The 25,581-nt window shown below is 39.7% G+C and overlaps 2 protein-coding genes across 2 annotated transcripts in view; both read right to left on the minus strand.

Annotated features, from left to right (window-relative positions):
• The window catches only part of ZC2HC1B (zinc finger C2HC-type containing 1B), a 41,477-nt gene extending 22,567 nt beyond the window's left edge, over positions 1-18,910 (minus strand). The window contains exons 1-4 of the mRNA XM_003790271.2: positions 18,794-18,910; positions 8,065-8,126; positions 6,095-6,214; positions 5,455-5,593 (exon numbers count right to left, since the gene is read on the minus strand). Coding sequence (XP_003790319.1) covers positions 5,455-5,593; positions 6,095-6,214; positions 8,065-8,126; positions 18,794-18,821 — 349 coding nt within the window. The 5' untranslated portion in view covers positions 18,822-18,910. The remainder of the gene's footprint in view (positions 1-5,454; positions 5,594-6,094; positions 6,215-8,064; positions 8,127-18,793) is intronic.
• A 622-nt stretch (positions 18,911-19,532) lies between these two features.
• LTV1 (LTV1 ribosome biogenesis factor) overlaps positions 19,533-25,581 on the minus strand; it is a 15,580-nt gene continuing 9,531 nt past the window's right edge. Inside the window, exons 5-11 of the mRNA XM_003790329.3 lie at positions 24,978-25,119; positions 24,389-24,635; positions 22,990-23,117; positions 21,121-21,260; positions 20,453-20,505; positions 20,062-20,262; positions 19,533-19,936 (exon numbers count right to left, since the gene is read on the minus strand). Coding sequence (XP_003790377.2) covers positions 19,826-19,936; positions 20,062-20,262; positions 20,453-20,505; positions 21,121-21,260; positions 22,990-23,117; positions 24,389-24,635; positions 24,978-25,119 — 1,022 coding nt within the window. The 3' untranslated portion in view covers positions 19,533-19,825. The remainder of the gene's footprint in view (positions 19,937-20,061; positions 20,263-20,452; positions 20,506-21,120; positions 21,261-22,989; positions 23,118-24,388; positions 24,636-24,977; positions 25,120-25,581) is intronic.

The following is a 25,581-nucleotide window of genomic DNA, read 5'->3' on the forward strand; positions in this document are numbered from 1 at the left end:
CTTGGTTAGGCTGGTCTCAAACTCGTGAGCTCAGGCAATCCGCCTGCCTCCGCCTCCCAGAGTGCTTGGATTACAGGCATGAATCACTGTGCCTGGCCTGACCATGTTTTTATATGTAAATTTTTTGTTAATATGATGAATTACATTATTTTTTCTACTTAATTTAGGATTAATTTGTTCTTTTTCTAACTCTGGTTTTTTGCAATAATCTTTTTTCTAACTCTTTAAAAAAATATATTAAAGTAATTTATTTCAACCTTTTTTTTTAATACAAACATTTAAAGCTATAAACTTCCCTTTAAGTTAAACTGAATTCCACAAATTGATGTTCTCCTTATTATTCAGTTAAAAACATTTTCTAGGCTTGGAGCCTGTAGCTCAGCAGCTAGGGTACCAGCCACATATACCGGGGCTGGTGGGTTCAAACCCAGCCCTAGCCTGCCAAACAACAATGACAACTACAACAACAACAACAACAAAAATAGCCAGGCCTTAGAGTGGGCGCCTGTAGTCCCAGGCTACTTGGGAGGGTTGAGACAAAAGAATCACTTAAGCCCAAGAGCTTCAGGTTGCTGGGTGCTATGATACCACGGCTCTCTACCGAGGGCAACATAGTGAGACTATCTCAAAAAAAAAAAAAAAAATTATATTTTCTAGTTTGTCTTGTTATTTCTTCTTAGGTCCATGGATTATTTAGAAACGATGGAGTGGTCCACTTGCTGGCCAGTATGGCCTCGTTGCCAATGGGAGCTAGCTGGGGACAGCACTCTCGACCTGGCCTGCCCAGCAGCTGGCCCTAGGGTGGAGCACCTCCGAGCCCTCACAACCCGGTTGTGACAAAGAGTTTGAATCCCAGGATCCCATGGCCTGTGGTTTCCAGGGCTAAAATTCTTCTTCTGAGGTGGCCTCCACAGCCACCCTCTCGCCTCGCCTGGAGCAGGATAACTGGGAGGCCACAGCACCCACACTGTGCTGAGAAGTGAAACTCAGGAGGGGCTGGGTCACCACCCAGGGAGCCAGCATGGCCCCCAGTGGCAACCTGTCTCTCTAAGCAGTGGCAGTGCCATTGGGAGCTACCTAGGGAGCAGGCTTGCATAGCGTGGGACTCACCATATCTGCACAGCGTGGGACTCACCCCCCAGGGTGAGTCTCAGAGCCTCAAATCTGTCTCCTTATCTGTAAAATAGGAGTGTTACATAAAACGGAACAGTGCACGGCCGTAAAAAGAAATGCAATGCGAGATGTGGCACAACATGGATAAACCTCAAAAACACACTAAGCTGTCTGGCTAGATGAAGGGTCCACAGGGGCAGGAGGCAGACGGGTCTGGTGGCTTCCAGGGGCTGGGGGAGGAGGGAACAGAGAGCAACTGTTTATGGGGTATTACCAACTTTCAGGGTGATGTTTTGGAACTAGGCGAGGGGAGGGGGTTTCACACCCTGTAAATGTCCCATTGAATTGTTCACTTTAAATTGTTCGTTTTATGTTATGTGAACCTCACCTCAATAAAAACACAGGATTACTGCTGACCTCACCAGCGGGCTGGGGGATGGCAGAGGAGATGGCCAGGCAGCCCGGTCTCAGCGAGGAATGCCAGTGAATGTCAGAGAATTAAAAAAAAAAAAAAAAAAAAAAATAGAAATGACTTGTTGATTTCCAGATACTGAGGAATTTTCCAGACATATATTTTGTCATAAATTTCTAACTCTATTGCAGCCAAATAATATAATCTATACTTTAGTCCTTTTAATTTGGTGAGACCTACTTTGTGGTCCTCCATATGGTCTGTCTTGGGTGAATATTCCAGGTACACCTGAAAACAATGTGTATTCTGCTGTTGCTGTGTGTCACGTTATAGCTATCAATGTCACTCAGGTCATATTGGCTGCTATTACACAAGGTCTCCATGACTCCCCTACTGTGTGTTCAATCAGTTACTAAGAGAGAAATGATAAACTCTCCAAATACAATTGTGAGTTTGTTTCCCTCTCCTTCTAGTTTTGTCAGTTTTTGTGTCACATTTGTTGAAGCTCTGTTACAGGCACATAAACACTTAGAACTGATAGGTCTTCTTGATGAATATATCATTTGAATCCTTAGCTCTGTTAATACTTGCTGTAGAGTTGAGTTTACCTAATATTATAGCCACTCTAGTTTGATGACTATTGTTTGCATGTATATCTCTTCCCGTGCTTTTAATTTATTCATCTCTACATTGAAAGTGTATTTCTTCTGGAAAACTTATACTTGGGTCTTGCCTTATTATTCAATCCCTGACCGTTTTTTGGAGTGCGTAGGTCATTTGTATGCAATTATTCATATGGTGAGGTTTGAACTTGCCATCTCACTATTTGTATGAATCCCATTTATTCTTGGTTCCTTTTTTCCTCTTTCTCTGTCCTCCTTTGTAATGATCTTTTTTTCTATTTTGTCTTATTAGTTAAGCTGTAATATTTATGAGTGGTTTCTCTAGGGTTTCCAATAGACAACTTTCACATATAATAGTCTACCTTCAAATACTACTATCCTATGTATATTTACGTATAACGTACGAACCTTAACCGTATGTCCATTTTCGTCATTGAACCTTGTGTTATTGTTTTCATACATTTCACTTGTACATGTTAAAGTACCCATAACACACTATCATTTAAGCTTAAATAGTCAATTGAAACCCACTTCTAACATTATACTCAGTGGAAAATAACACAAAGATGTCTGCTTTCACCACTTCTATTCAACATAGTATTGTTAAGTTCTAGCCAGAGGATTTAAGCAAGAAAAAAAAAAAATCAATAGAAGGCATCCAAACTGGGAAGGGAGAAGTGAAATTGTCTCTGTTTTCAGATGACAAAATCTGATTGTAGAACACCTACAGACTGCAAAAACAAAAAAGTTATTAGAGCTAATAAGCAAGTTCTATAAAATTGCAGGATAAAAGTCAACATTTTAAAGAATCACTTGTACTTTTATACACTAACAGTGAACAATCTGGAAAGAAAGTTTACAGTGTCATTTATAGTAACATCAAAAAGAATAAAATGCTTCAAAATAAATTTAAGCAATGAAGTGAAAGATTTGTGTGCTCAAAACTACAAAACATTGCTGAAAGAAATTAAAGACATCTCGTATTCGTGGATTACAACACTTAATATTGTTAAGAAGACAATATTACCTAAAATGATATGGCTGTAAATCAATTCCTATCAAAATCCCAATCTGACATTTTTAAATGAATAGTAAAAACCATACTAAAATTCATGTGGAACCCCACAGGACCCCAAATAGCCGAGACAATCTTAGCTGTATCTTGAAGAACTCACACTTCCTGATTTCAAAACTTACTACAAAGGTACAGTAATCAAAACAGTGTAATACTGACATATTACACTGACCGAGGGAACAGTGAGCCCAAAAATAAACCCTCAAAGATATGGTGAAGGGACTTTTGATAAGGGTGTCAAGACCATTCAATGGGGAAAGTCTTTTCAACAAATGGTGCTGAGGAAACTGGATATCCACATGCAAAAAGAATAAATTTGGAAACTTACATTACATCACACACACGAATCAACTTGAAACGGACCAAAGACCTAAACATAGGAGCTAAAACTAAACTAAACAAAATGAAAAACAAAAAGAAAACATAGGAGACAAACTTCACGACATTGGATTTGGTGATGGATTTTTGGATATGAACATCAAAAGCCCAGGCACCAAAAGAAAAAGATATACTGGACAGGACACGTCAAAATTAAAAACTTGTGTGCATTAAAGCAGTGATCTCTAACCTTTTTGGCACCAAGGACTGGTTTCATGGAGACAATTTTTCCACAGACTGGGGGTTAGGGGCCACCTGGGGAGGGGATGGTTTGGGGATGGCTCAGTGCATTGTATTTGTTGTGTACTTTATTTCTATTATTGTTACTTTGTAATATAATAAAATAATCACGTAACTCATTATCAACTAGAATCAGTGGTAGCCCTGGACTTGTTTTCCTGCAACTAGACGACCCCAATGCTAGTGTCACTGCCTCAGCAACACCTCAGATCATCAGAGATTAGATTCTCATAAGGAGAGGCAGCCGAGATCTCTCCTATGTGCAGTTTAAAGTAGGGTTCATGCTCCTATAAGAACCTAATGCTGCCGCTGATTGACAGGAGGCAGAGCTCAGGCTGTGATGTGAGTGAGTGATGGGGAGAGGCGGTAAATAGAGATGAAGCTTGGCTCGCTGGCCCACCACTCATCTCCTGCTGTCCGGTCCAGTTACTAATAGGCCATAGACTGGTACCAGTCTGTGGCCTGGAGCTGGGGCTGCAGCATTAAAGGACACTAGCAAGGCAGTATAAAGACAGTCCTCAGAACCGAAAAAAATATTCGCAAATTATATACTGTACCTGATAAGAAATATTAATTCACTGAAAAAATTATTATTAATTAATGAATCAATATAATTGAGGTTCTGGCCCTAAAGAAAGATGGGATAGTGGAACAATTTACACATTTTTATGACTAAATAAGTAGGATATGAGACGTTCCATATCCTACTATGGACGATATGAGACGTCCCCTGTGGGACATATGTATAAGATTAAAAAAGACTGAAGAGACGGCAAAAGGCAATATGTAAACTTTGATTAGATCCTGGATTGTGGCGGGGGTAGGGTTACAGAAGAGCTTTAAAAGACATTCTTAAGGTAACTGGGAAAATATGAGTCTGTATGTTAAGTGTGATAATAGTATTATAATTATGCAGGAAAATAAACTTATGCTAAAAAGATGCATACTGAAATAGTTAAGGGTAAAACGTTAAAGATGTTTGAAACTTATGTTTAATGCCCCCCTCCAAACTTATGTTCTGTAAAAAAAAAAAAAAGAAGAAAGAAAGAAAAAGAGAGATAAAATATGGCAATAATATCAAGAATCGTCAAATGTCAGGGGCAGGCAAATGGGTGATCATTGTATTTTTCCTTCCTTTTTTCTATGGATTTGAAAATTTTCAAAATAAAAACCTCACAGTAAAAAAGCTGACAGCCACTAACTAACCTGGACAACTTTAAATGATTAAAATGGTGAATTTCACAGTTAGGGGATTTTATTTAAACAAAGAACAGAGAGCAAGCTGTGGGTATCTGACTGTGCAGCTATTATGGAATTACTTAAGCTGTTCTGCACAGCACTGGGTGCATCAGCCATGACGTGAAGGGTGTCGCCTGGAGTTACACACGGCCGTGGCACGGGTACAGTGTTGTCTCGTATTGACACAGAATTAGGAGGAAACAGAATCTTCATGTAGAATTGAAAAAAAAAAAAATAGAATAAGATAAACTTAGCTTTACATAACGACAAAATTACTCTTATATCATTCTTATCAATGCCTAAGGCATAAAAGGCATGATGACTTAGCCAAAAGTCAAGCACAACCTTAAAAGTAAACTGAACTGTCCACCCACCTGGGTTCACGGATGGAGGGGGTGGAGGGGGAAGGGGTCGGCCCTCTTTAATGGCCAGCGCACACTGCTTTGCTGACCGAATTGCATTAATGAAGTCTTCGTGTTGCTGTCTCCAGTTAGACTTCCTCACAGGTTGAGACTGTAAAGAAAAGAAAACCAACAAATGCTACCCCCTCGGAATTACTTTTTTAAAAAATCTGGGTTTTGCAGAAAACAGGACTGTGAAATTAGGAGAAAAAAAGAAATTGTTTTTCAAAGGAACTACTTAAAAAGGGGGTTGGAACATCCAGTAATGAAATTTGCAAGACACAATAGTGAGGGAAAACCCAAATTAAAAATCAGAAAAACAAGCTATAAAACGTTAAAGGACGACACATGTACTATTAAAAGTGACTTTCTTCTCAAGTTAATTGCTAGATTTAAAGCCATTCTAATGCAAGTCTAAACAAGATTCTTTTCGGAAAGTAGCTGAAATCTATTTGGAAATCTAAGTGAGCAGGACTATGAAGAAAACAGTAAAGGTGGGTAAGACTTACATGACATTACGCTGGGCAGCCAGGAAAAAGGAAAGCAGAAGGCCCCCAGATAGGCTCTAATGAAGACTGTACTAAAGAACAGTAAGCGAAGATGTCCCTGGTACCTTGGTCGGAGGAGCCTTCCTCACAGAAGCAATGTCAGTGCCTTGCAATCTCTGCTTCAAGGAATTGAAAGGTTTTCGCTTTTTGTTGAAGAGTTTTTTACATATTGGTCCATGCCTCTTCTAGAAAAGCAAGGATGGGGACAGGGGTTTTAAAAATGCACAGTCACAAAGTTTTTCATGCCTAGGTGTACTCAGCCTCCACTATAGGGACTGGCTTCCCCCTCGGAGCCTGACTCATTCCCTAACAGATCACAGCAAATCCATCAGCGTCTCCTCACCCACGTTACACATCACTAGGTGTTTGGGTGAAGACAATAAAAGGCTTTCAACGCTAAAGAGACTTACTCCAAATTTGGCTTCATATATTTAACTCAAACTTGGGCAGCATGCGCTTTACTCCAGCTCAGCAGTCCTTTAAGAACGTTTCTGGTCCTCAACTCGAGGCCCCAATGCATAGACCTGCCTGTGTTCTCCCCATACCGTCTGTGACTGTGCCATGTGGAGTCCAGGCCCTCTTCCTTGGTAGATAGGTGACACATGATAGCTTTGTTGACACAGTTGCTTCATCCAAATCCCTCAAATTACAAGCTGTATGAAAATCACTGCACCTGGCTAAGAACGAGCCATCCCACTTTAAACTGAGAGACAGAGATGTGATCACTTGATCAAATGCTCTCCGTAGCCTAGAGGTAGGCTGAGGAGGTGAGACTCAGGAGCAGGGGTCCTCAAACTTTTTAAACAGGGGGCCAGTTCACTGTCCCTCAGACCGTTGGAGGGCCGGACTACGGGCCCTGGGATGAGTCGGCTGCTAAGCAGGACAGGCAGCAGCGGCAAAAACACCCAGCGGGCCGGATAAATGTCCTGGGCGGGCTGCATGTGGCCTGTGGGCCGTAGTATGAGGCCACCTGCTCAGGAGTCTCAGAGCATATTTGACATTTAGAGATTCTCTCTGGCACCTCCCAGGTCTCAAACAGCTTCTCTGGGTGCGGGGTGGGAGGGCACAGCTCTCGGCTGGCAAAGGTGAGGCTGGTACATTGGTTGGTTATAGGGCACCAGCAGGCTCTGTGAGCCCCCCTCTAGCTTCAGGAAGCTCTAAACATGGTTAACTAAAAGATAAATAGTTTTCAGAATTCCCCAGAAAAATAAAAACTCCAGCCTCGTTTTGTTACCTTTTGCCCCATACATAGTCAGGTTTATAGTCTAAATGCTTTAAATTTTATTTGAGTCTTCTGGATGTAAAATGTCCTAATTAATAAGTTCACTGTCATCTCAGATTCTTTTTTATAAAAATAGTCTTTCTTGGGAATCTCTTCATAATACTGGAACCTACCACCTGTTTGATTCCCTAATTTTGAAATAAATCAAGCTTTCATCCAGCTTTATAGCAGGCAGTCAGGGGACTTGACATGAAATTAGCTTGAGTGTAGATAACAGTTCGATCTTGGAACAGGCCTTACATCTACGCATTATTATATGTTGTTCAAATGGTGTATAAAACCCCTGAAATTGGAAGGTTCCGTATACGTGGCAAAGCAGAAAACAGGAAGGTTAAAGGACTTGTCAGAATTAGTGACAAATTTGCGGCTAAAAGCCAAGTTTCCAGATGTCTGAAATTCAATGCTCATTCCTCTTGAATAGCTAATTTCCCTGGTGCTTTGGCCTTGAAATTTGAATTTTTGATGCTTAAAGAAAAGGCGGAAGAGCCAAAATCTCTCAAGGGATAATCGACTATGCCAAGATAATTCCATCTGGCGTCCTATTAGGAGCACCATGTTTAATAGGGTCGCTTCTGAACGAGGCAGCGTCAGTGTGCCTTGGTGTCCTCTGGGCCCACCAGCCATAGGTTATACACCTCTCTTCCCCAGCTTCCCTCCACATCTGTCTTTAATCTTTGCACTGCCGCCTCCTCACTAACTTGACAGTTCATTTAACTCCAATGAAACACATCTACAAAATGTCTTTATGTTTACCAGAACATCTGCTGCAAAGCGTCTTCCACAGACTTCACAGGGAAATAACTCCTGATTGCCATCTGCGTAAGATTCAAGAGTACATTATGTTAGTTTCGTGGAATTGCCTGGCTGAGAAGCAGTGACTGACTGGAGGTGACCTCAATTTGATTTCCTCTTTCTTTCCCCTCCCCACCGCTGCTTCCTCCTCTTAGGAAGAGCCTGTACAAACTCACCTGTGTTTTCTTTTCCTAATACAAACTGCTCACTTCACTAAACAAATTCCATATTCTTCAGACAACCACAATATAATTATTTATATTTGATATATTCTTTCTTTGTTTACTTTTAAATAGAATTGGGATCTTGACCTGATCACAGCTCACTGTAGCCTCTCAAGTCATGGGTTCGAGTGATCCTCCGACTTCAGTCTCCTCAGTTACTGGGACTACAAGTATAGGGACCAGCATGCCTGGATGATGGTTCTTTTTTTGAGTGACAGGGTCTCTTTATGTTGCCCAGACTGGTCCCTAACTCCTGGGCTCAAGTGATCCTCCTGCCTTGGCTTCCCAAAGTGCTGGGACTACAGGTGGGAGGCACCATACCCTGCCCTAACATATCCTTAAATGGAGTGCTTAATAGCTTTGCTGTACACATAAGTACAAAGTTAATATCTTAATATAAAGTCAGTTGTAAATAATACAATGATAACATCTTGGGATTCCTGTTAGAATGTAAATTATGCAAAAGCTGAGACTGTGCCTACTATACCCCCAATGCCTCAGAGTTTCTGTCCATAGTATGGTGCTCAGTACTGGCTGAAGGCATGGAGGGATGGGTCTGTGGCTGCGAATTGTTGCTCTGGTTGAAGGTATGGGGCAAACAGGAATTGAGTTTCTACCATAGGACCAATCATTCATTCAATAAATAATTAAATGTCTACTATATGCAACTCTGTAGAATATTGAGGGAAGCTGTACGTGGGTCTAGCATGGAAAAGGAGAGGAAGTATGCAGACAAATTTTAAACAAAGTTAGAAAAGTGTCATGAGAAAAGCAAAACAGTCTGGCATTCTGAAACAAGTTTTATTTCCTATCACTTTCAGTTCATCTGGGGTTGAGGATGTAAAGATTAAAGCAGCAGTTTGAGGTCTGAGCCTGGAGCTCTTATATTAGACTAATAATCTGGGCTTTTCTCTACAGGCCCAGAGAGTAATCAATGGACACTGACCGGGAATATCCCATCCCATATAGAGTGGTGGGAGATCCATGTGACAGAGGCAAGGAGGGAAGAATGGACTAGGGGTGTGGAGGGGAGGCTTTAGTTAAATGGCTGAAGGTGGAGGCCTGAAATGGAAAGAGAACATGGGACACTGAATTGAAGAATCTACAACATTAGTAGATTTGGGGGGTTGGGAGGTGGCAAAGAGAGAAGAATACCTGAGGGTCGTGCTGGGTTTAGAGAAGGGATTGAGAAGACTGTGGGACTGTGGAGAGAAACAGGAGTCTTGAGAAGAAGGGCTGTCTCAGGAAGAACAATGACCTCAGCTTTGGAAATACTGAGTTGAAACAGAGTCACCCAGCCAGCAGGATGGAAATGAAGGAGGTCAGGGTCAGAGACACAGATGTAGGCTTTGAGGAATGAAATCAAGGCATGATATTGCCAGGGAAGAAGTCATGGAAAGACAAGTACAGAGATGATCCTTAGGGAAACTTACATTTAAGGGCCAAGAAAACAATGATGATAAGCCAGCAGGAGAAGCAAGAGAGAACAGGGTCATGGAAACGAAGGAAAGACAATTTAAAAAAGGAAGGCCTGGTTAACAGGGAGCAGATGGTAGCCTGCTCCAGACGTTGTTGATTTAAATAACTTCTTCTCACATCTGCTAATTGGTATTGTATTTTCAACATAGGTCATCCATCAGAGGACACAGAAATACCTCTCTTGCTCCCTGTTCTTTTGGCCTTCTGACTCTGTAAAACTGGGTATTGATTTTTTTCAGCAAGGGTACCCCAACCCTCCACATACTAATTAATAAAGATGATTCATCCTGACTATACAACTGTTGCTGCTTTTTTAAAAAACACCAGTGAAAGACCATCTATTTATATGATTAGTATAGTAACATTTGTATGGGGCTTTCATGTTCCCAAAATACCTTTCCTCTATAATCTCATGTGTTCCTTTAAGTGACCCTGTGTGACAGAGTTGGTACCTTTTTATTTTACAGATGAGAATACAGAGAATCAAGGATAGGTGACTTCTCTAAGACCACAGGTAGTAAGTGGTAACACAGACTCCAAACTGAGCCTTTATCTCTACAGATTAAGACTACAGAGGGTGCCAAAAAATGTATACACATTTTAAGAAAAAAAAAAAAACTGTACTGAATTTGTAATACCCAAGTCATATTTGATTTCTGCCATTATAAGAGGTGCTTAATGTGATTTGCATTCATCCTTTTTTATTGGTATATATTGAGTATTACAATTTTAATTTTTAATACAATTTTTTCTGTCTTAAAATGTGTATATTTTTTTTTGCACCTTCTTTATTGATCCAGTCATTACCATAACTACAGTATTGTTAATACTGAACTGCAAAGCAATTTGAAGTCCCTAAAGGATCAATCACCTTTGGTTCAAATCAGTGAGTTTTAATGAGTTAAATGAGCTTAAAATAATGAAAGATACATTATGACTCAATTCAACACTTAGATATAGGGGACTACCACATTGTGAACCATGTTTAAGTTGGAGGCTTGTCTAGAAGGAAGGAAGGGAACACCTCTCTAGAAAGCACCTCTATGTGGAACATAGAGAATCACAGGCAATGCGATTGCTAGAACTGCAAAAGAACCCTTTGAAATAACCAAAAGCCTTTCAATATGGGAGTGATTAAACAAACTGTGGTATATCCATGCCCTGGAATATTATTCAGCAATGAAAAACAACACTACTAATACATGCAACAACCTGGCTGGATAGCAGTGCTAAACAAAAAAGCCAGTCTTAAAAGGTCACATACTATATGACCCATTTGCATACTTTCCAAATGACAAAATTATACAGATGGAAAACAGATTCAACAGATTGTCAAGGGGTAGGGATGGTTGAGTGGGGAGGACCGTGGTTGTGACTAAATAGGGTAGAATGAGGGAGATTTTTGCATAATGGAATAGTTCTGTTATCTTTGTTGTCATGGTAGTTAGGTGTTATAAAATGGTACAGACTATCAGGCATGGTGGCTCATATCGATAATCCCAGCACTTTGGGAGGCCAAGGCAGGACGATTGGTTGAGGCCAGGAATTTGAGACCTAGGTAACATAGAGAGACTCTGTCTCTACACTAAAAAAAAAAAAATTAGCCAAGCATGGTGGTATATACTTGGGAGGCTACTACTAGCTACTTGGGAGGCTAGGGCAGGAGGATTGCTTGAACCCAGGATTTCAAGGCTGCAGCAAGCTATGATTGGGATGCTACACTCCAGCCTGGGTGACAGAATGAGACCCTGTCTCATAAATAAACAAACAGTATAGACTATGAGAGCACATTATACCACTGTGAGTTTCTTGTTTTAAGATTGTACTATAGACATTTAAGATATAACTTTGGGAAACTGGAGAGCTCTGTGCTATTTTACAACATTTTGTGAAACTGTTTTAAAATAGTATCTAGGGGGCAACCTGCAGCCGTGAGCCAAATTGAGGCTTCCTGTTTTTGTAAATAAAACTTAGTGGGAACATAGGCTCATTTGTTTATATATCTATTGTTGTTTTCTCACTATAATGACAGAGTTAAGTAGTTGTAACCGACCATATGACCTAAAAGACAAAAATTATACTAGCTGGCCCCTTACAGAAATAAGTTGCCAAGTGGTTAATGACACTATAGTGATTAAAAATGATCTGTGGGATAATAACATGGAAAAATGTTTATGATATCTTTTATTTATATATTTACAAAAAAATATCAGAAGGGCACAGATAACAAATATTATGCATAACAATTTTTAAAATCAGAATAAACAATTTTTAAAAAATTAAAAAACTCCTTTAACAGGCTCAGCGCCTATAGCACAGCCACATACACCGAAGCTGGCAGGTTTGAATCTGGCCCCAGGCCAGCTGAACAACATTGACAATTGCAACAAAAGTAGCCTGGCATTGTGGTGGACATCTGTAATCCCACCTACTTGGGAGGCTGTGGCAAGAGAATCCCTTAAGCTCAAGACTTTGAGGTTGCTGTGAGCTGTGACAGCATAGCACTTACCGACGGTGACATAGTGAGACTCTGTCTTAAAAACAAATAAACAAATAAAAAAACTCCTTTAACAGAAAATGTTCTAAAGCAACATCCACTTAGCTATTTCTATCTTTTTCCTCATTACTTGGAGTCATATTTGGTAAATTATTAAAGTGGCTGTTACTTTTAAACAGCCATAAACCATTGTTTATAATCTTTGAAAATTTTAAAAGTGAGGGAAAAAAGTGATCTGGGAGTGATAACCAGTTTTGTCTAACACACCCAAAATAAAAAATAAGCATTAAAAAGATCTCAGTTCAAAAATTTTATAAGAAGCATAGAGAGAATTAGGGTGAGAATGACTTAAAAAAATGTTCTACTTTTGACCAGACATTCCCTTTCTGAGCTGAAAGTTAGGAATGCTTTGTAGAGACACCCAGCAATCCACATTTTCTTACAAAGGCACAGTGGAGAAGGAAAAGGAAAGACATTTTCTCACTGAGATGTCAGCAAGTCAAAGAACTCTTGAATTCTCTGCAATCTACCATATGCAAATATTTAATAATAAGAACCTTTTCTGAGGTCCCATGGCAGGGGAGTGACACAATGGCCTCAACTTATCAACTCATCTTGGAAAGATGAGTCATGAGACAAGCAAGGAAAGGCATTAAAGCTGAGTTAATGGCTTTTAGGTAAGATCCTCTGAAAAAAATTTCTTAAAAGACAGAAAATAAAAAGGACTGAGTCAGGATAACATTATACCATCTAATTTTCCTTTCTTCCCTAAACTCCCAGTAAGGGACACAGAAACAGAGAACTACAGAATGGGGAAGAAACAAAAACCCTAAAATTTGGAAAGTTGATAGACATGGTAACTGAGCTGGAAGACATAAAGATACAACAAAAGCTACTTCCCAAGCTTGAGGTAGGGGAGAACTGAGAGCCACCCAGATTTACACTACAGAACCTTAGAAATCATAGGAACTCCCAGAGCAGCATGCACCTCTCTCACTGGGGCAGGGTGAACGAGGAGGAAGAGACTGCCAAAAATATGAGGGATCAAGGGGAGAAAGTTATTTGAAAAGATTTCTAGATCACACACCCCTCCGCCTGGCTTCCTCTGGCCCCCTATCTCATGGGTGACTACACTTTCCCCTCCCTAGCAGAGGTCTACTTTTCTGGAAATGATAAAAGTCATCTGTGCAAAAGAAGTCAACATTAGGGACAGATGACAGGCATGCACACTATGGCAAAAACAAGTAAGCTAGCACATAGATAGCATATAGATGTATTTAGTTGATTCTTTTTTTCTTTTGAGACAGAGTCTCATTATGTCACCCTCGGTAGAGTGTCGTGGCATCACAGCTCATAATAACCTCAAACTCTTGGGCTTAAGGAATTCTCTTGCCTCAGCCTCCCAGGTAGCTGAGACTACCACCACAATGCCTGGATATTTTTTTTGTTGCAGTTGTCATTGCTGTTTAGCTGGCCGAGGACAGGTTTGAATCCTCCAACCTCGGTACACGTGGTCGATGCCATAACCACTGTGCTATAGGTGCTGAGTTGGAAGACCGAATTTTTAACCACTACATGCATGTCTACAAGTGACGTGTATGTGCCATGAGGATTGATGTTGGTGTTAGAAGTACATTTTAGTGAGTAGGTAAATTTGCAAATAGGGACTCCATGAATAATGAGGATCAACCATATATGCGTGTGTCTATATATACATGTATATGGATACATATACCAGGGGTGCCAAAAAATGTATACACATTTAAAGAGATCTTGTTGGAAGTAAAATTGATCATTCCCCAAAAGTGTACAAATCTCAGGTAATAGAGGTGCATATGACTCAGTAATGGTACCTTAATTCAATTTTGAAAATACATTGGTAACTTCTCTTAAAACGTATATATTTTTTGTACCTTCTGTATATGATCTAGCGATTAATCTCATGAATACTGATCCTGAAAGCAGAGAATACTGCCATGCCCACGTGACTTACAGAATCTTTCTCCACGTGACTTACAGAACTCTGCCTGTCAGATCCATACCTTCAAGGCAGAATGAAACTTCCCCGGGAATCTAACCATTTCACTATGAAATACTTAAACATACCAAATAGTGGGAGATTCCGAAACAGCTTACCCAGACTACCCTCTGATAAAGTTCAGTCATCAAATGCTACTCATTCATTCATAATTTCCAGTGGCTTTTTCTTCCAATCTTAATCATGAGCAGACAGGAATTTCCAAAGGTCTATGGAAAGTCTCTAACATGTAAGCCCCAAACAGACAAAAAAAAAAAAAAAAAAAAAAAAAACAATTTAAAAGAAAATTAAAGCTCTTGGAAATTAAAAAAGCCTTATGAAAGAAATGAAAAAACTCAAGAGAAGGTTGAAAGGTAAAATTAGGGAAATCTCCCAGAAAGTAGTGTAAAACAGCAGAGAAATGGGAAAGAAGCATCAGCAATTAAGTACCAGTCCAGACAGTTCTGCTCCTAATAACAGTTCTAGAGAGAATAAGGAGACGATATAAGGAAGGAAATAAATTTTTAACAATTTCCAGAAGGGAAGGACATTGGGCTCCTGGTTGAAAGGACCCAGTACAATGGACGAAAGTAGCTCTATAACAACAAACATCACTGTGAAGTTTCAGAACTCTGAAGATACAGATTCTACAGGCTTCTGAGAAAAGCCCAATTACATAACAAAGTATCAGGAGTCAGAATGGTTTCAGATTCCCAAACAGCACAATTTAAAATGGAAATTACTGGAGAAAACATATTAAACTTCTGAAGTAGAATGATACGCAACTAGAATTCTATGCCCAGTCCAGTCAAGCTATCAATCCAAGCGGGAGTAGAATATATTTCTAGACATCCGAGTTCTCAGAAAGTTTACATCCCACATACCACATCTCATAGATTACCAGAGGATGTAATGGGCAAACATGTGAGTAAAAGATACGGGAAATGGCAATTCAACTTGGGATGGAGAAGAGGGAATTCGCAGGATGACAGCTGGGTTCCAGAACCAGTGAGCAACCAGTCCAGGGTGGAGGTCTGTGATTAAAGAGACGCAGAAACATTGAAGGCAAGGCTATCATGACCAAGACATTCACTGCCTTTGTAATCTCAGGACACTATATCCAAGGAAATCTGCCATCCATTCTGCTCTGGACTTGGCTCTCTTGGGCCTGTTGCAATAAAGTGCCTGCTTGCTCCTTCATAGCCTGATGTCTAGATCTATTGAATGCAATCATTTCACCGCATAGGAAGACTCTGCATTGACCTTGAGAGATGGAGGTAGGTCACGGTGAGCTTAGAAACAGACAATATAAAGCAAGCATACAATCCTCAAGGCCAGTGGTTCTCAACCTTCCTGATGCCTCCTAATGCTGTGACCCTTTAATTCAGTTCATGTTGTGGTGACCCCCAACCATAAAATTTTCATTGCTACTTCATAACTGTAATTTTGCTAGTTATGAATCGTAATGTAAATATCTGATATGAGGATGTATTTTCATTGTTACAAAGGGGTCCCGACCCACAGGTTGAGAACCGCTGCTCTAGGCATTTTTCTGCACATCCTAGATGTCCCAACTGTCCTGACTTGTGTTTCCCAGGCCTCGCTTATCACCTTGTTCATTAACATCAGCACATGGAGCTCCTGTAAATTCTAGAAGCAGAAGTCACGCCCGGGACTACTCAGTTCATTGTTTCTAGGACCCCTTCGATCTAACACCAGCAAATAGTGTCTTCACAAAGCTAGGTTTGTGCTTGTTTCTCAGTTGTCCAAAAATAAGATACTGTCTTTAGGGATACCACACAGTTGGTTAAAAAAAAAAAAAAGGAAAAAATAAAATGAAAAAGGAAGGAAATGCTTAATACCACTTGAGTATCCCCTATCCAAAATGCACGGGACCATAAGTGTTGTGAATTTTGGATTTTTTCAGGTTTTAGAATATTTCCCCATGAGGTATCTTGGAGACAGGACCCGAATCTAAACACAAAATTTGTTTTATATACTATCTATACACATAGCCTGCAGCTAACTTAATACGAACTATTAATAATTCTGTGCACGAAACCAGTTGTGTTAAGTACTGTTAAGTACCTATTTGAGGAATTTTTCACTTGCGGCATCATGTTGGCAGTCAAAAGGTTTTGGATTTCGGAGCATTTTAGATTTTGGATTAGGGATGGTCAACCTGTTTAATAGCCTGGATAGTTCCTAAGAGTTACCTAAATAAAAGTAAGGATGGACCCGCAATGACTATCTTTGTTCCATTTCCTAACGTGAATAGTAGGGTGTGCTGTTTACCTATTCGCTCATGTTCCACAATTAAAATATGAGGCCATTAGAATGTTTACCTTCTCTTGTCTATAACTAGGGCAAATAAGCTTGGTAAAACACACCAATATCAACACACAAGCAGCAGCAACATAAAAATACTGAAAATGTAACAATGAAGTTACAAAATGGCTAGGAGTTCTGTCCTTCGAGGGAGCTAATCTGACATCACAACGGAAGTGTGGCTCTAGGGCATTATGGGTAATAAACACAATGGTAATGGCATTTAAGATCCTTAGACTCCACGGTGCTCAAGTGGTGCTCAGTGGTAAGCGGTAGGACACTCGAAATGCTGGGCAGCAAGAGCGAGCTGCCCCTCCCCATCAGCCACACGACCAAGACAGTAAAACCACAGACATGCTATAGCGCACTGTGCTGCCAGATGATTGGCCCAACTGTGAGCTAGTAAGTGTTCTGGGCACATTTAAGATGGGCTAGGCTACGATGTTTGGTAGGTTAGGTGTATTACGTGTGTTTTCAATTTACCATATTTTCAACTTAAAATGGTTTCATTGGGACCATTTCACACTGAGTAAATCAAGGAGCATCTGTGGTACTAAAATATGATAAAGTGGTTTTAAACTAATCGTGGGCGGCGCTTAAATCAACTAGGTTTAAAATACAACAAAATGCTCGTAATTTTGCCCCCTGTCTGGGATCTCCTAGGCCTTTCTTTCTCCTCGCTAACTCTGGTAAATCTAGGTCCTAATGTTCCCGCCATGTTTAAGATTTCTTTTCTGAAATCTTTTCCCGGCTCTTCATTCATTCACACACTCCTTGGTGATTGTACACCAAATGCCCTATCGTTCCAGAGCCTGGCATTAAAGCAGTACACACAATTTTCCATCCTCAAGAGAGGTTTGTTCTAGTGAGAGGAGATGGAAAAAACGGTCCCCAGAGCCAACAGGTGTTCTGGAGAACACAGAGCAGGCAGGGAGGATAAAGGATGCAGGGGAGGGATGTGCGTGCTATTTTTATAAATGTGCTCAGGGAAAAGCCTATGGTGAAGGTGCCAACTGAGCACCAACATTAAGTTTTGTCTACAGTAAGAGCACTTCAGGAGGGACAGTGAGTACCAAGACCCTCATGGTCCTAACCTACTATCACAGAGATGGTATCATGGAGTTATCCTTCACTGATACACCCTGTCCCCTTAGATGATGATGTTCCTGAGACATAAACCCTCTTAACTGTCTGGACTCATGTTCAGTTCCCAAACCATTGTTTATAGATTAGAACACATTAGAAAACTCATTCAAAATATTATGAAGTGGTTCTCCAGAACAAAACTAAGATCTTTGAGTCTGAAATAAAATCAGTCTAAACCACAATACACTTTATCAAGATTTGTGGCTTAGTCATGTTCTGTGAGTTGCAAAATACATAATATGTGGACTTAAACCCACTGGGTCAGATGAAATCAGTAGCTCCTCAGGTGAAATTTGAATCACACCACAACAAAGTAACATCTAATGCCTTTAAGACTCTAGCTGGTATTGAGGACCTTTAACTGAGAAAGTTACCAAAATAATGGGTCAATTCTTCTAGGATTTATACTTTAAATACCAAAATAAACCCTTACCTGATTCTTTACAGCACAAGCTGGCCTTTAAGATACACTTGCCTCAGCATCCTACTTCTGCAATGACAAGCTCTTCAGCTAAGTTTTTTTTTTTAGTCAATGTTGGTAGAACACCTAATGTGGTCAGTTTTTATAGCTCTTAAAAATTCTTGGCTTGGAACCCATAGCTCAGGGAGTAGGGCACCAGCCACATACACCGAAGCTGGTGAGGTTCGACCCTGGCCCAGGCTTGCTAGACAACAATGACAATTGCAACCAAAAAATAGCTGGGTGTTGTGGCAGGTGCCTGTACTCCCAGCTATTTAGGAGACTGAGGCAAGAGAATCGTTTGAGCCCAAGAGTTTGAGGTTACTGTGAGCTGTGATGCCACAGCACCCTACTGAGGGTGATGACATAGTAAGACTGTGTCTCAAAAAACAAACAAACAAAAACAATAATTCTATAACAGTGTACTCATATTTAGACTGATAACGTATATAGAAGTTATCTACCATCTTTGGAAAAGCCACAGTCATGATTAGAGATGACAATGCTTTCTAATAATTTAGATATCAAATGTAGCTCACCTGCCAAAAATGGTTCTGCCCCCGACATTCTGTTCCTAACTTGGAACAACAGTGTCCACAGATTTTGACAGCCCAGTCCACACTGGTTAGGGACAAATGAATAGGGGCCACTAATTATTGTAAGAAGTCACAGTTTACCACATAATTAACAATTGTGATGGCGTCAATTGCCTAAGCCTTGAATAAGTTTAAAGAAATTAAAAACAAAAACACTTTTCAAGGAGTTTTCAACTATGTATCTTAAATCAAGTACAAATGGTTCCAAGTATTAAATAATGTTGAAAAGACAAGCTTTCCAGTTTAAATTGGAAGTGAGTATTTCTGATTTTGAGCAAGGGAGTCACTGAAGCCAAAGAAGCTTTCTTGATTATTTCTTCTACTATTTGGTTTCCTGCCTTCCCTGTTCCCAAAGGCAAATTATCCAGTAATATAACAGGAAATATGAGTCCTAACAACCTTAATATTCAGTTTTACCATCCTTTTGAAATAGTTCTTTGTATACAGTGAGGGAAAACTTAGTTTCCTACCAGTGGAACCTTCTCAGGAAAAATCATCTTACCACTGAACAGAATAAATTCAGCATTTCAAAACTGAGTTTAACCAGGCCACTTCTCTACTTACAACAAATTAAACCATGTAATTCCTGAAAAGGCGTGGAGAGGTTTCAAAGAAATATTTGAGAACATCTGCAAAAAACAACTATGACAACCATACAAATAAATGAATACACCAAGTCAAGTTATGAAGATATTTTCCTTGAATTTATCCAAACATTTCACATTTATGAAGTCATTTATCTCAGAGCAAATCTATGCTTATAATATTAAACTTAAAAATATTACAATATTTACAAGACAGATGGTAGGAGAAACTTACTGGTAGAAAAATAATACAAATATTGTATTTTTCTCTTCGGCATCTGCCAGTAAAAAGGCAGAACACATAGTTTTATATTTCCGGACATCTAAGTTGGTTATTGAACATAATGGTGAGCTCTTAATAGGAAATACATTATCCTACAGATTCCACCATCTATAGCTTCAGACCCTCAACATTCTTCTTCAAGTTCAGCAGCTCCTTTTCCTGCCGTCTTTTCTCCAGTTTAAATGCCAGTTTATTAGCTTTCTTCTCCACTCTTCGCTCCTGTACAGGAATATACTCATGTTATTCCAATCTTTAAACTGAAGTAGACTTTTTACAAAAGAAAATCCCACTAACTTCTCCTCCTCTGGCTCTCTGTGAATCTCACGTCTGAAAATGGATTTTACCTTGCGCTCTTCTTTTATCGCTTGCTTTCTTGCTCTTTTATCCTCTTTGCTTTCGTTTTTAGAACGTGGTTGGGTTGACACCTTAGGCAGATCACTGCCATTAATCATCTGCATTCGCTCAGCTTGCTTTGCTGTGAGTCCTTTTGGGGGTAAGACATTGAGTGGTATTCCTGTTTTAGAAGATATCTGAATTTGTTTGGGCTGAAATAAAGATAAAATGGCGCCGGAGTCATTTCTCATTCCTATTAAAAAACAGCTCACTAATGACACACTGTTGGTGCCTTTCCTAACAGCACTGCTAGGCACCCCGGGGTAAAGTTACTTTGAGAAAATCTGCACACTTTATTTTCTGCACCACATACTTAAATTCGCTCCGCACATTCGGACTTACCTTTGGTTGATATTTGATAAGCTGTGGATGGTTGTATAAATTGGAGTATGTGCCTAAAAAAACAATTATGTATCAGTAAGCACACTTTCAGTTCAGCAACATCTTACTGATTTCCTACTATATTCCTGACCTTGATGTTTTCACAGCACAAAACATGGAAGTCTCATAAATGTTTTATAAGTTGCTTACAACTTAGTAATAGAATTATTACTCTTTCAGGCTGGGCGTGGTGGCTCACACCTGTAATCCTAGCACTCCGGAAGACTGAGGCAGATTGCTTTAGCTCACAGGTTCGGGACCAACCAAGGCAGAGTGAGACCTTGTCTCTAAAAGTAGCCAGGTGTTTTAGTGGGTGCCTGTAGTCCCAGATACTTGGGAGGCTGAGGCAAGAGAAGCGCTAGAGTCTAAGAGTTGGAGGTTGCTGTGAGCTATGATGCCATGGCACTCTACTGAAGGCAACAAAGTGAGACTCTTGTCTCATATAAAAAAAAAATATACATATATATATACACACACACACACATACATATATTACTCTTTCTAAATCATCTTCACAAATTCCCTAAAAGCAAGTTAACTTCTACTTGTATATGCGCCTTAATGAAGTTCATATTCTTTATACTTGACCTTCATACTTTTAATAGTAAAGTGACCATTAATATACTTACTGCAAATGGATTCACAATCCCACTTTTCTTTGGCTTCCTCGAGAACTACAGTAATAATTTCTTCTCCCTCAGACTCATCAAGCTCATTTATTGGTAGGTCTTGATCCTCCAGGGGTTCAAGAGTATCCAATTTTACACAACTTCGGTTGAGATTTAAAAAATGAAGACAGAGGATGAGAGAAAAAAACACCACCCATCACTATACAATATGTCACTTAAAGTGGACTTAAAGAGCTATGAAAATCACAGCAATTTTTATAAACCATTTTTCCTGTGCTCCTGTCATTTCCTGTCAAGTTTTGTTCTACGCAGTCTTGCCTCTTCCTTCTAGCAGGTTATGGAAACTCACTGTGCTTTTTAAGCAAGATTGATCTGTATCTTTGCAAAGTTATAATACATTAAACAAAATGGCAGCCTTCCTAAGAAAATAGGTTTTAAGCCCAGAAAAGCATTAGCCTGTGAGCATCTCCAAAGTATAGCAGAACCTCCACAGCTGACCACCTTGCTACGATGACCACCACCAGCCACGCCCCACATGTACATATCAGTTCTTCATGCTAACCACCTCTGCATTTTGACCAGTTTGTTACAGGTCCTTGGGATGGTCAACTTGAAGAGGTTCTACTCTATTCAAATAATATGCTCAAATTATGTTGCCCCTTGTCCTGCTGTGGGATGTACATATTACAGTGATCACGGAACATCAGATCTTTTAAGGACATTTAAACACTTCATTAGTTTCTCTCGGAGAAGAGTCACCTTAGATGCCAATTTACCAAAATAATTGGCTGGTCAATTCCACTAATCCAGTTGGAGAGACAAATCTTTATCTTTCCATAAGTTATTCATATCTATTTCTCAGAATGCCTGGCATTTTAAACAATGAAAAGTATGTCCTTATGTCAGAATGAGTCTTCAACTGGAATGTGTCCTCAATTTCCCACTCTAATCCTCAGTCATTCTGCCCTGACTCTTCTCAAGTAAAAAAACAGGCTGGGTGCATTGGCTCATGCCTATAATCACAGCATTTTGGGAGGCTAAGGTGGGAAGACTACTTGAGGTCAGAAGTTCAAGATCAGCCTGGGCAATATAGTGAGACTCCATCTCTACTCCATCCCTCCCCCGCAAAAGGTTGGGAGTAGTGGCTCATGCTGTAATCCTAGCACTCTAGGAGGCCAAGGCAGGAGAATCAATCACTTGAGGTCAAGAGTTCAAGACCAGACTAAGCAGCAATGAGACCCCATATCTATAAAAAATAGAAAAATTAGCTGGATGTGGTAGCATATGACTATAGTCCCAGGTACTTGGGAGGGTGAGGCAAGAGGATCTCCTAAGCCTAGAAGTTTGAGGCTGCAGTGAGCTCTGATGAGGCCACTGAACTATAGTCCAGGCAACAGGGCAAGACCTTGCTTCAAAAATAAATAAATAAATAATAAAAAATTAGCCAGGCATGGTAGTACATTCCTATAGTATTAGGTACACATGAGAGGCTGAGTCAGAATCACTTAAGCTCTGGAGCTGGAGGCTGTAGTGAGCTATGATCCTGCCACTATATTCTAGCCCAGGCAACATAGACTGTTTCAAAAGAAAAAAAATTACATATATATGCACAGAAAAGTAGTTCTCAGCATGTTTCTGCTATCACAATCCACTTGACAACTCTTACTACCAAAATGTAGGCAAAAGAGATGAGCAGATGAGTTTTACATACATATCTATATAAGCCAATGTTTATGAAAAAATGTCATTTTCTTAATACTGAATCTGACTAGGTAGATTTTTTCCCTCAATTCAATTGTAGAACTATAAACCTTATTTGGAGACTTAACAAGCAAAAATCAGTTGAACAAGAAAAAGAAGTCACCGTACTTCTCTGCCTTCTCTTTGTAGTAGTCATTCAAAACTTCTTGCAACCGATTGCTGTCTATTTGAATGGAACCTTCCAATTCAGCATTATCCAGAGCTCCAATTTCATCATCATCATATTGCTCATAAAACTTGCATATGAACAGACAAGACAGAATGAAAAGAAATGTACTTAAAACTACAGCATTTAAATGTTTTAACATTAATTTTATTCTTACACATTATTTAAGCATTATCATAAGATCACAACTACCATTAACACATCAGCGGAGATTTAACACTGTAACAATAGCACATGAAAGACATTTCTGCCTCCTACTTTAATATTTATATTTAGACTAAAAATAAGCTTCCATTTAACATGTAAATAAAAGGAAGTTATTCTTCTTAGCTCAGAGGACAAAATTCTAGGCAAATATCTTTACCTCAAAATGTTTTGAAGATACTTTCAAATTCCTTGGTTATACAAAATAAAAGATGTTTACTGAGGGGTCTCCTGCTAATGTATAAATTTTGTTCTTATTTTAGACGGTATTTTCTGAATCATTCAAATGTTGATAACACTGTTGGGCTTTGTTAAATAAGAAGAGAGTGACATATTACCTGAAGAGTGAGATTATTGGCAGTTAACAGTGTGTCTCTGCCTCTCTTAAGAGGGGGAAACCCACTGTCTAATGACCAGGTAGCAAGGTTAGAACCTTTATCTTAGATCTACTTTGAAGTGACCATTCCTTCATTCATCATTTATTAAACAGTTTGAACCCCAGTATATGCCAGACACACTTTGGGGCTTGGGAAGTTAAGAAACTCTGCCCTTGGGGAGCTCACGTTCAATTCAGAGATAAACCTATATAGAGCATAACAAAGAAGCACCTCAGAGATTACGTGAGGAGGTGTCAAGTGCTGAAGCCCAACAGGATGGGTGGGATAGGGGCCTGCTTAGACAGGCTACACTACAGGATGGGTTCATAAGCCCAGGAGCTAGTCTGTCAAAACAGCATCAAATACGTCACATCACAAGGCTTTTAAAGCATCCTAGTCTCTATTTCCATTCTGTTTCTTTGTGTTAATTATGCCTGAAAACTCCAGATAAGAGAAAGTGAAAGAAATAGAATTTTGTTTATGCTCAGACCATTGTTTCAGGACAAGAGCATAACCTTGAGGACTGTAGATAATTCAGAATCAAGAACTCAAAGAGGAAAGGCAGATTTGATTAGCTAACTCCTCTTGACCTACACAATGTTCTTTCCAGAATGAAAACTAGGGTGGTTTTATGCTGCTTCAATAAAGAGATGGTCTGTTTCTAATACTGAGAGTTTTAGCTTTTGGTCACCATCTTTTTCTTTTTTAATAAAATTTACCAAGAGTTGGTAGTAACATGTCCTTTATTTTGGAAACTTACCTTCTCAAACCTCTCATCATGCAGGGTCAGCTGCTCATTTCTCCTCATGATTGAGGAAGTCATAGAATACTCTGTGAAGCGACTTTTCGTTTCCTCTTCCCAGAACAAATGATTTTCTAGAGTTCCACGAGGTTTTCCGGGGACGTCCTCCTCTGACAATGGCCCCACAGAGTCACAGTCATCATCACTGCTACCTCTCCCTTTCTCATCGTCCACATCTTCCCATTCATCTTCATCCTCAGATTTCCTAAAGCCAAACAGTCACAAATTGCCTGTTAAAAGAATTTAAAAAATAACAGAGCAAAACAACTTTATGCAAGTAACACTGCAGTACATTTCAGAAAGTGTTCCTGTACCAGACAAGTTATCTGGTATGGTGGGAAAAGTAATGAAGTAGCAATTAGGTCCCTTGGACTTCAGTCGCTATCAACAGCTTGTAAAAGACCTCGTATCTCACATTTTCTGCTCTAAAATACAGAAGACTCAGACTAAATGCTTTCAAAAATCTCTTCCAACTGCAGTGTTCAATGGCTACTATCCCACTAAAGAATTAACAGGTGATTGCCGCTTCACAATAAACCACACGTACTGCACGTCCACTCCCTCCTCCTCTGCTGCTGGCTTATTGGCTTGAAGAATAAAGTCATCTTCAAGCAGATTATCTGGATCATCAAAGTCAAAGTCATCATCAAGAGCTGCAACAATGTCAGGATCAAAATCCAATCGAGGTCCTAGAAGGTAAATAAACATTGAGCAACAATTCCCAAGAAAGCACAGTTCATTCACTTAATAATCCAAGAGTCTACAATATGCCAAATTCTACTAATGTACTGAGGACAAAAGAATAAGAACTTTAAGAAGTTCAGTCTACTGCTTGGCACCCGTAGTACAATGGTTACGGCACAAGCCACATACATGGGGGCTGGCAGGTTCAAACCCAGCCCGGGTCAGCTAAACAACAATGACAATTGCAGCAAAAAAATAGCCTGGTGCTGTGGTGGGTGCCTGTAGTCCCAGCTACTTGGGAGGCTGAGGTAAGAGAATCGCTTAAAGCCCAAGAGTTTGAGGTTGCTGTGAGCTGTGACGCCACATCACTCTACCAAAGGTGACAAAGTGAGACTCTGTCTCAAAAAAAAAAAAAAAAAGTTCAGTCTAGTGAAAAATAGACATAAAGGTAAATAATTCCAAGACAA

The sequence above is a fragment of the Otolemur garnettii genome, unplaced genomic scaffold, assembly GCF_000181295.1.
Source record: "Otolemur garnettii isolate 467f Iridium unplaced genomic scaffold, OtoGar3 scaffold00042, whole genome shotgun sequence".
In the NCBI taxonomy this organism is placed as follows: Eukaryota; Metazoa; Chordata; class Mammalia; order Primates; family Galagidae; genus Otolemur; species Otolemur garnettii.